Genomic DNA, 12,230 nt, shown 5'->3' with positions numbered 1-12,230 from the left:
ATAAAAAAAGGGATTAAGAATAAAATTATAAAAAAATTTATTAATTTAAATTGAATGATTTTTTTTTATATTTATAAAGATTGCATTTGAAAGAAAAAAAGTTTGTATATTCATTCATTTTTTCTCCCATTATTTTTTTATCAAAAAAGTTTTTCTTTCACACATTTTTTTTGAGGTTAAATCCATATTTGGTTTTTGAATTTTGTAATTTTTGTCACATTAATATCTAAAATTTTTTTTGACATATTAATACCTGAACTTTCAAATCGTTATCATATTGATACCTCTTTCTAATATCGTTAGTTAATTTTATTAACGCAAAATTAACATCCAATAAAATACTAACACATGTCTAAAAAATTTAATCAACGTCACACCATCAATTTTAGATTATACCAACATCATATTTAAATGAAAAATAAAAAAAAAACTAAAACTTCTAAAAAATCTAAAATTTTTTTAAAAATTATTAAACAAATTCAAAAAAATCTATAAAATTTAAAAATTCTTAGAAGAATATTAAAAATTTTATTAAAAATATAATTTTTTTAAAAGTTTTTTAAAAATTCTAAAAACTTAAAAAAAATTACAAACATATAAAAATTCAAAATAAATATAAAAAATTTGACAAATTTTGACAAAATTTTAAAAAAATTTTAAATTTTATAAAAAAAATTTAATTTAAAATATTATAAAAAATACTGAAAATTTTTATAAAAAATTCTTAAAATATTTTTTAATATGCAAATTTTTTTACAGTTTCTCAAAAATTTTGAAAAATTCTTAAAATTCTAAAAAATTCTAGAAATTTTTAAAAAATAATAAAAAATTTTAAAATTTATAAAAAATATGAAATATGAAATATTTTATAAATTATCAAAATTTGGAAATTTTTAAAAATTTGGAAATTTTTAAAAAATCAAAAAGTTTAAAAAAATTAAAATTTACAAAAATTAAATTTTCTTAAAGTTTAAAAAAATACAAAAACTTAAAAAACTTAAAATAAGGAAAAATGTAAATGCTTTTAAAATTTTTTGGACAATTCAATAATTTCAAAATTTTGAAACATTGTTTAAAATATAAAAAAATCTAAAAAAATTAAAATGCAAAAAATTTAGTAAAAAGCCAAAATTTTTCAAAAAATATAAAAATTAAATATATATATATATATATAATTGAAATTGTAAGATTAAAATATATGTCAAAATTTTAGAATTTTTAAATTTTTTTTAAAAAATTATTGTATTTTAAAAAAAAATTTAATTTTTTATTTTGGGTTTTTTTTAATTTTAACAAATTTTTAAATTTTATTAAAACAGTCATTTTTTTCTTTTAAATTTTTTGGATTATTTTGAAATCTGGAATTTTTTGAAAATTTTTAAGTTTCTTTACTTCTTTTTTTATTTTTAAAAAGTTTTCTATAATTTTTAGTATTTTATATCTTTTTTATTTTTTAAAAGTTTTTAGAATTTTTTAAAATATTTTTAGAATTTTAAAATTTTTTTATATTTTAATTTTTTTTGAAAATTTTATAAGATTTTTTATTTTTTAAAATTTTTCAGAAATTTTAAAATTTTTTTGAATTTTCTAAAAATTTTTCATAATATTGTTATATTTTTTGAAGTTTTATTTGAATTTTTAAAATTTTTCTTAAAATTTTAAAAAAATTTTGAAAAATTATTTTATAATTTTTAGAATTTCATAAAATTTTTTGAGGTTTTAGATTTTTTTTTTCACTTTTGAAATTTTTTAGAATTTTTTTTAGAATTTTTTTAATTTTTTATTAAAGATGACTTAACTATGATATAATGATGATGTAGTATTGAGTGAACTTTTTGACATATATCAGCATCTTATTTGATATTCATGCTAAGTTATCGAAGTTAACTAATAGTGTTAATCAGAGGTACCAATATGATAAAAATTTAAAAGTTCAAGTACCAATGTAACAAAAAAAAAAATTTAGTTACTAATGTGACCCAAATTACAAAATTCATAAGTCAAATATATATTTAACTAATTTTTTTCTCCCACAAATAGAGGTTATAATAATTAGTAAATAAATGAATATCTATCATTATTTTATTCATTTATGTCAGATTTTGATAGTTATAAATAAATAATTAATATATTTGAATAATAATTTATTATTCATAACAAATTCAGAGTGAATATGGATATATCTTCTAGATATCTAATATTTCAATCCATTTAAGTTTTAATGAAAATAAATGGATATCTGAATTCGTATTTGAATCCGTAACTCATTACATATAAAATATTTAATTTTATATTTGTGAAAATTTTAAAACTTTAAAAATATTTTTTATTATTAATTAAGAATGAATTGAAATTTTAAATTAAAATTTTATTTATTTTATTTTTTAATAATAAATTAAATAAACAAATACTTTAATAAATTCAAATATTTTTACAGATAATACTCATTTAAATGAATTTAAATTTAAATAAATTCAAATATTTTAAATATTAAACAAAATATTTTAAAACTAGCGCATATCCACCCCGTTCTTATTTCTATTCACAAAACTCACTGCTAATGTAGAGAATGGGAAAGTTATAATGTCAAAACTGCAAAGAACCACGTGGAAATGATGATTGTGTTAAAAGCACAAACAGGATTTGTCATACATTCATATAATTATTAGTACCATCGAATATAAATTACCTTGAGTGAATTTTCTGATTTGTCCTTTTTTAAAACTTTGGTATAAAGCAAAAACATTGACAAACAGATGATAATGTTAATAATTACAAATTAATTACATGTTTTTTTCATTAAATTAACATATTTACTTAAAGATAAATTATTTTTGTAGGATATAATAAACAAATACTCTATTTCTTTTCGATTTTTAAATTCATTGTTCAAACAAAATATAATTTTGACCATAGATTTTGGATTTTTTAGATTTCTTTGAAACAGAAATCTAACTGTCACAACAATTGTTTAAAATTAAACATAGCCACCCTTTTTTACTTAAATAAAATATTCAACCAAGGGTTTTGGAAATTCAAACAAACCTTTTGATTATTGCTTTTTGTTGAATAGATGAACAATTATTATATTATAAAACTCTAAAATAATATGTAAAATTAAATTTATAATTCATATCTTCGTATTATATTTATTTCATATTAAATATATGTAAAACATTAAAATTAACATATAAAAATATAAAATTTATTTTTCATTTTTTCAAAAATAATTTTTTTAAATTTTAAATGTAACATTTTTATTTTTTTATCATTTTGTTTTGTATTTAAAATTTTTATATACAAATAAAATTTTGATACTATGGTTATAATTATGACCTTATGTTAAAAAAATTATCATATTAACTGTAATCTGATTATGTTATTACTAAAATAAGAATTAAAAAAAAAAAAAAAAAAAAACACAAAGGTTAAGACAAGAGCAAGAGAAATAAGTAAGACATTGAAATAAACGCATTTTTTTATACCGTATTCTTCACTCTTTTCTTTAATCATAAAAATTTAAGGAACAAAACCAAACCCAAAGAAAAGGATTAGTCTTTTTATTTTCATGTTGAATAATTATTACTACAATATTTTTTATTCACTGGAGCCTCCTTCGAATCACAAAAAGGATGCGAAGAGAAGGGTAAGGGCAGGAGAGAAGAAAAAGACCCTTTTTTTTCTTGTTCTTTGTAGTCTTTGGGGGAGGATAAGGTTCTCAAAAAAGAAAGACCCTGTTGCTCATCTTTGTAGATTCTTATACCCTGACAAGGTTTCTTTGTTTCTCTGTTTTTTCCTTTTTTGTTAAGAGAAAGAGTGAAAGAGATGGGGATGATGTATTATCAGTTGTCCAAGTGTTCTTATCAAGACTCTTTGAAAATACTAGAGGCTGATATACAACATGCAAATGCTTTGTAAGTTTTCCTTTCTGGGTTTTTAGTTTTCTGGCAAATTTATTATTTTGATTTTTTTTTCCCTTCACCATTCCTTAAGTAGGTTGTTGACTTGGTCTTGTTGTTTGTGTTTATTAGTTGGTTGGGGTGCTTTTCATGATCATGATCAAAAAGCTTAATTCTTTTGCTGCTCTGCTAGTTTCGAAAGAAAAAGGAAAATTACCCAGTTTGGAATGTTATGTTGTTCTTTACTCTTTATCATAAACTTGGTTGGCCTGATCTGATGATATAATTGTGCTCTGACTAGGACTTTGTAGGAAGGCATAACCAGTTGCGGATTTTTTAGCAAATAGTCTAGAATTGTAGATTGTTGGCTGGCAATTTTTATACCAGCTAAAATCTCTGTCTGCCTATTTGTTGGACTTGTTGGTAGTTTGATGTTTCTTTACCTAATAGGAACTGAAGTAAATTTCAGTAATTTAATGGTCTATTAATATTTGCATGCTTATCAACCCGGAGCTTAGTGATGCAACCACTTGCTATCCAGTAGGTTTGGCTTCAAATCCCACCACTTGCAATACCTTACTTTATCCTCAGGCTGTGGCCTCCTTTATATATAAAAAAAAATTAGCACGTTTATGATAGAATTTTTCATCAAAAACAAAAGAAGTTGGGAAGTTTGGCTTTATTCTTTGGTCTAACTTTAGGTTATTATGATGCTTGGATGATTAGGTTAGAATGTAATTTAGATGTCTTCATTTTAATTCTTCTAAGCAAAATTTAATAAAATTTTGGGGCTTTAGGGCTGCTGCAATACCAAGAGCCAACAGTGGTGCACATCTTCGAATGAAATTGGTGTACAATCATTTGACACCCCTCTTTCTATTTTTGCTACAATGGATGGATTCTTCCTGCATATGTCTACTCCCTAGATATCAAAACCTCTTTCACATACTTGTATACAAGGTTCGTTTGTCTTCCTTCACTTATTTTGATTCTTAAAGGATGGTTCACATTTATTTACATACATATTTCTATGTGCCATTTGTTCATTTCTATCTTATTTGCTACAGGTATATACGGACGGGAGATCAAAGATATCTACACATGGAAGGAAGGCAACAATTAGAGAGTTTTATGGTATGCATGTAATAATATTTTGAGTGTTTTTTTTTTCTTGTTTATATGACACCATGAATTTCGGCTATAATGATTCATTCACCTTACCATTATCCCTTTCTGTTAATTAACTAAATTGTAGGTGTTATATTACCATCACTTCAAAGGCTCCATGGTAACTTGGGGGTGTTGGATGATGATAAGGAAGGGCATTTTACCATGGGGTGTTCTGGTAAGAAAAGAGTTGAATTAGATGATGGACTTGGGAATATTGATTTGGAGAGGGAAGATGAATGTGGGATTTGCTTGGAGCCTTGCACCAAAATGGTCATGCCTAATTGTTGTCATGCAATGTGCATCAGATGCTACCGCAATTGGTAACTGAAAACCTCATGCCATTCCTCTTACACCCCCATGTTTTCAAGTTTCACCCTTAATGGTTTTTCTTTTCAAATTATAGGAACACAAAATCAGAGTCCTGTCCATTTTGCCGTGGGAGCATGAAAAGAGTTAACTCTGAAGATTTATGGGTACTTACTTGCAATGATGATGTGGTCGACAATGAAACTGTTTCCAAGGAGGACTTGTTGCGTTTCTACATCTACATCAACAGCCTTCCAAAAGATTACCTAATTTGATTTGAAGTTCTTTTAAATAGTGTGCAGATGGAAAAGGCCGACCATCAAATGTAAATAGAGTCCGGTAAGAAAATTCTCTCTGCTTCTTACTGAAAAGAAGCAGTCCCATTTTACGCTTTTCGGAAGTTAATGAACATTAGTGTAAGAAACCCTCATTAATTATTAATGGAAGCTGTAATTTCTGAAACTTGAGTCTGCCATTTCCTCTTAATCTTTTGTTGAAAGTGATACACAAAGTGACTGGTTGAAGAAGTATGCGTAAAACAGATGGTTGATACTTGGTGGTAGTTTGATGTTTCAGTCTTTAAAATGATATACAGGCTATACAATATCGTAATGGTTCAAAAAGAAACAAAAGGATCAGACTGTAGATAAAAGATGAATGAAGGTCATTGAGGAAAGAATGGCCTCGATTAGAGAAAGATTCAGACATTACAAAATTTCTTTTTAAGAAAATTGTTTCTGCTGAAGTTGACGCCATTCACTTCTTTTTAACCTTAATGGGTTTCTCAGCATGTTGTCAAATGCACTTAATCAATCTGTTGAAAGTTGAAAACGGTACCATTTGGTTGTCTTTGCCAAGTTATTTGTCGATGTATTGCTTCTGTGAGATGAAGCTCATCCCAGTGGACCTGACCAGATGGGTTGCTGCAGGTATTGGTGCTAATCATACCACAGAAACTGTGCAAGTTAAAGTTGAAAAATCCACCTCCAACGACACAGCATGCCTGGGATCCATCTGAAAACCCAAACCCTGCAAGGTTTCCCATAATTGTTTTGTATGTGTTAAAATAATCAACATATACGAATTGTGTAATTTGGAACCAGACTTTCTCTGAAGTAAAATTCTTCCAATGCCTTCTGGTCCAGAGCAGCTCATTGTGGGCCATTACGGACGGCTTTGCTGGTAACTACTGAACAACCCATTTCATCCTTGGCATATTGGAGACTCGAAAACTTCTCTAGTGGCCAGCATCCCATCCCACCGGTTGGTTGCCCTTGAAACCACAACGGAGTTTGCACCCAACACTGTATCTGACAAACAAAAAATAATTTCTAAGTTAATAATAAGCGTTTTCACAATTGTATAACGAGATTTTATTTGAAGGCATGCATACCGTAAGGACTTTAGAGATACGACCATTCCAATGGTTATATTTGTAACTCACTGCATGACTCTAATCATTTGTGTATACGACCATCCCATGTATACGTATTATGTAAAATATTAATAATTTATATGTTAGTTATATATTTTATATTAAAATTATGTATTATAATTTGTGTTTATATAAAAATATAAATTTTATTTTTTTAATTTTGTTAAATTTGTATATGATTTTTATTAAATTTTAAATTATATCACATTTATAATTTTTTATAATATTTTCACATTATATCACTATATCATGTTTTAAATTATCCTTTTTGTTACACCGAGCAAAAGTCATCTACACCCAATTTTCCCAGCCAAATGAGGTTGTTCCCCATTTCTTTTTTTGTTGAACCATTCTGTTTGTGTTAGGAAACCCAGTGGAATGCCTCCTTTCCACAAGGAAATAGAAGGAGCAGTAATTTCTTAAAATTACCCAAAAAATATTAAATTTAAATAAAATTTGTTAATTATAACTAAACTAGTTTGCTATCTGTGCGATGCATGAAATATTTTTATTTTATTTAAATTTAAATAAAAATATAAATTAATATTATTGAATTATTTACATATTGAAACTATATGTAACATTTAAATAATATAATTAAAATATCAAATCATAATAAAAATAAGGTTTTCTTTTTAAATTCTGCTAAAGGCTATAAAAAATCATTTGTTCCATAATTAAGAAGTTATCGTAGGATTCATATCTTCTTTTTCAAGAATCTTTGTGAAATATTTTATGGTTTTGAGATTTTTTTAAAATAAGATATAAATAAATTTAAAATTAATACTAATTATGAGACTATCCTTGAATTATTTTTTAATTTTATTTTTTATGAAAAATAATCTCTTGATTTGAAATTATGTTATATGTTTCACAATGGGGATATGAGTTGAGAAATAATTCACTCTTTAAATGTATAACTGGAACATAAGTTTATGTTTAAAGTACAAAACTCTATTATATCAATTAATCAAAACATCAATTTTATTTTATACGAATGGAAAATATTAATCAGTTAAAAGACAAAATATATTACGTGATTGATTGAAAATCTGTTAAAAAATAAAAGATCTGCATATAACATAGGTAAAAATATAAGAATATATGTGTTTTTATAGTTTTTTTAAAAAATATATTACAGCTGATTTGAAAAAAAAAAATCCTATCTGATGGAATTAATAGTATATTTAGTGAAATAGTACGTATTATCACAAAAAATATGTTAGTTCCTATAGCGATAATAGACTAATAAAAAGAAAGAATAAATTAATGGTTGAAAAAATATATATTTAGTTCATTGGGATGTTAGAAAAGCTATATAACTAAGAACTATCAACAATTAGAGTTTTTTTGAAGTTGTTCTAGTATTTATATATTTATTTTCATATTTTATTTGTGAAATATATTTAAAAGTTGAAAATAATGTAAGGATTATTTATAAAAAAGATATTAAAGATATTAAATAATATTTTTAAAAGTTGTGATAAATTTAAATCCTCATGTTAACTGCAAATAAATTGAAAAAAATAAATTACTTCAGATAAATTGAAAATGATAATTTACTTTAAAATTAGTGTAGATAAATTGAAAATGTTAAATTACTTTAAATTACTTTAAAATTAGTTTTAAATTGAGATGCAAGAGAAACTTTTCTAAAGTTGTTTTGGTATTTATATATATATATATATATATATATATTTGTCCATGTTTTGGTGAAATATATTTAAAAGATGAAAATAATGTAAGAATTATTTATAAAAAAATTAAAGATATTAAATAATATTTTTAAAAGTTGTGATAAATTTAAATATTCATGTTAATTACTGATAAATTAGAAAATATCAATTATTTTAAAATTAGTTTTAAATTGAGATGAAATGGTGTATAGGAGAAACTTATTTGAAGTTGTTCTGGCATTTATATATTTTTCTCATTCTCATTTATTTTTTGAAATATATTTAAAAGTTGAAGATAATGCAATAATTATTTATCAAAAATATTAAAGATATTAAATAATATTTTTAAAATTTTGATAAATTTAAATATTCATGTTAACTCCAAATAAATTGAAAAAGATAAATTATTTTAAAATTGGTTTTAAATTGAGATGAGTTGATGTACATGAGAAAAAAATTTCATTAAAATTTTAATTAGTTTTTGATTAAATTTTAAATTTTAGATAATTTAATAAATTTTAAAATATATTTTTTATAAATAATTTAAAAATAATAAATATCTTATATGTCATCATAATAAAAAATTTTAGAAATTATTTTATGTGTAAAAAAAAAACTATTCACGTAAACGTTCACGTCAACAATTATTATTTGATAACTATGTACATTGTAATATAATATATATATATGATGTGATGTCAATATATTTTTAATTAAATATCTTTCATAAAAAATAGTTCCGATTCCATAAATTAAACGCTCACATTTAAAATTGTACTCCTTAATTAAGAAAAGAAAATAAATTTAGTTCTTATTTTGTTCAACTTTTTTTTTAGGTGAAATTTCTTCCAATTTTTATTTCTATAATTGCACCGATTTAGCATAACTTTGCTCCAAAGAAAATACAAACAATTGCCCTTTCAGTATTCGTTTAAGGATTTTCCTTTATTAAAACATGATAAAATTTTTTTTTTCATTTTTTATCGTAAATTTTCACTATCACATATAAGATAGGTAAATTTATTTGTAATAGTTAGGTTTCAATCCATCTCTATAGAGTTTTTTTTTTTTTTAAATTAGGTTTCAAGTTTATTCGCATTTTTTTTTTAAATCGAGATTGGATTGGAATAAGTTTTTAAGTAAATTTATTTCACCTCAGCTTGGTGTGTGTATATATATATATATATATATATATATTATTTATTTTAATTTTATATTTATATATATGTATTACATTAATAAAATTATTATTTAATACTTAATTTAAGATATTAATTTAATAAATATATTATATTTTATATAATTAAGATATAGTTTATATTAAAAATTGTTATTAATATTATATTAAATTAAAATTATTAAATTAAATTCAAATAAATCATTTATAATTATATATATACATGAATTAAATCAAATAGTATATGTATATATATATATATATATATTATATTACAACATACATAATTATAACATTTGTTGACATGGATATTTACGTGAACAGTCTTTTTTTTACGAGTAAGATAATTTTCAAAACTTTTCACTATGATGACACATGAGATATTTATTAATTTTAAATTATTTATAGAAAATATATTTTAAAAATGATTAAATTATCTAAATTTTTAAAATTTAATCAAAAACTAATTAAATTCTAATGAAATTCTTTTTTCCTATATATCATATCTTCTCAATTTAAAATAAATTTTAAAGTAATTTATCTAAACTTAATATGATTATTTAAATATATCAAAAATTTTAAAAATATTGTTTAATATTTTCAATATATTTTTGTATAAATAATCTTTATATTATCTTTAGTTTTGTAATATATTAGTTGTAGATAAAGATAATTTTAATAAACAATCCACCAGCTTTAAAAAATAAATTTAGATATATCTAAATTTAAATAAAATTTAAATTTAAATCAATATTTGTTATAAAAACTTTTAATATTAATATTTTTAAAAAATGTGAAAAAATATATATATATATATATATATATACCAAAACAACTTAGAAAAAAGCTCTCATTATTGTTAGTTTTTAGTTATATAGGTTTTCCAATATTTTATAAAACATATGAGCTAAATGTTTTTTCATTACTATTAATTTAATATCTTTTTTTATTAGTTTATTCTTGTTATATGAACTAAAATACTTTTTATGATGATAGGTACTATTTTACTAAACATACTATTCATTCCATCAAGTAAATTCTTTTTTTTCAAATCAGTTATAACATATCTTTTTTGTTTTATTTCTCGAATCATAATAAATTTAATTAGAAATCGCTTAAGCTAATATATTTTTTATTAAGATTTAAAAACAAATAAGAAAATAAATTCAATAAATTTGTTTTATTTATTTATACAGATGAAATCATAGTGCACTTTTAAGAATATAAATAGTGTGTTCAAACTGAATATCAAAATGTATAAGATTTAAGAGGTTTTGAGAATAATGAAAGTAAAAATAGTTGTAAGATCAAATGGAATTTCGATTGAAATTTGGAAATGTTTTGGTGAAATAGGGATAAAATAAGTGACGGATCTTTTAATAAAGTTTGATGTAGTCAAAAGATGTTAGAAGAATTAAGGAAGCGTATTCTAGTGCCTGTAAGAAGAAAATTCATGTTAGATAACTTTTAAACTCTAATAAGCTATATTGGTCACTTTGATGGACTTTCTTAAGTCCAGAGCTATCAAGTAATTATCTGATTCTCTTAAAAGATAAAGGTATAAAACACCCAAATTTAAATATTATTATCTAATTAGATATTATCTATAGATAAAATTATTATTTAAATATATTTATGAATTAAAGTTTATCAATATTTAAATGAAAAATCAATCATATTCATATATAATATTGTATTACAACATATAAGAATACATTATAAGATTTGCTCACTTGTAATCCTATGTGTATAATATAATTTGATGGCACATAAAATAATTTTAAATATATGACCAAATAAGCATTTGTGCATGATTACTTATATATGCAATCTATACATAAGATAATTCTTTAATTTTAATTATTTAACAAATAATTTTAAAATTTTAAAAATTAAGTTTATCTAATATTTCAATTTTATATAAATTTTAACTTAATTTAAATCGTAAAAAATCTTAACTAACTCTTATAATAAATATATATCAAATCAAAAACTCAAATGCTAAGTTTTACATATAAATATTTTTTGATTAAATCATTATAGTTTTACTAACTTTTTGACTCTTTCCTATGTATATTACTTTAAAATACTTGGATTAATTATATATAAAGCATACAAATTAAATATAATTTAGATATATTTCTTTTAAAATAAAAATTTTCAATAATATACATATATCTTTTTTAAATTTGAAAATTTCAATATCTCCATAGATTTCCTCATAATCTTTTAATATTTGATTTTTTTTAAATTCAAATAAATTAAAATAACTTATTATATCCTTTATACTTTCAAAATCTGAACTTGCTTTGACTACATGTTAAATATAAAGTATGTATTTTCACATCCAATAATCCTACAAGTATTTTTTTTTCAAATTTTTTTAATGCAAATTTCTTAATATTTTTAATGGTTTGGTCAATATTACAATTAAGTTAAGGTATGTCAATTCTGTTTTTAGTTAATTTTATTTTCTAACATTATTGTTTATTTTAAACTCTTTTTTTATTTGCTTCACATTTTTTAATTATTTTAATTATTTTTTTATATCAAGATCATAGTTTTCA

At 22.0% G+C, this 12,230-nt stretch overlaps 1 protein-coding gene across 2 annotated transcripts; it reads left to right on the top strand.

The window, feature by feature from the left end:
• Positions 1-3,510: 3,510 nt before the first annotated feature.
• Positions 3,511-6,963, top strand: LOC111289016 (E3 ubiquitin-protein ligase AIRP2-like). 2 transcript variants are annotated; one of them, XR_016341728.1, is made up of 7 exons: positions 3,511-3,646; positions 3,810-3,914; positions 4,697-4,859; positions 4,967-5,033; positions 5,155-5,389; positions 5,473-5,714; positions 6,305-6,963. XR_016341728.1 is itself a non-coding variant. In XM_022879900.2 (6 exons), the coding sequence occupies exons 1-6, from the start codon at positions 3,633-3,635 to the stop codon at positions 5,648-5,650; spliced, it is 762 nt and encodes a 253-aa protein (XP_022735635.2). In that variant the 5' UTR covers positions 3,511-3,632; the 3' UTR covers positions 5,651-5,837. The 2 variants fall into 2 exon arrangements, 1 of the variants encoding a protein (XP_022735635.2); XM_022879900.2 differs by lacking the exon at positions 6,305-6,963 and having other exon boundaries at positions 5,473-5,837.
• Positions 6,964-12,230: the final 5,267 nt, after the last annotated feature.

This window comes from Durio zibethinus, chromosome 4 (genome assembly GCF_047325235.1).
Source record: "Durio zibethinus cultivar Kanyao isolate XHJ-2024 chromosome 4, ASM4732523v1, whole genome shotgun sequence".
In the NCBI taxonomy this organism is placed as follows: Eukaryota; Viridiplantae; Streptophyta; class Magnoliopsida; order Malvales; family Malvaceae; genus Durio; species Durio zibethinus.
This window is presented reverse-complemented; position numbering and strand designations above follow the sequence as displayed.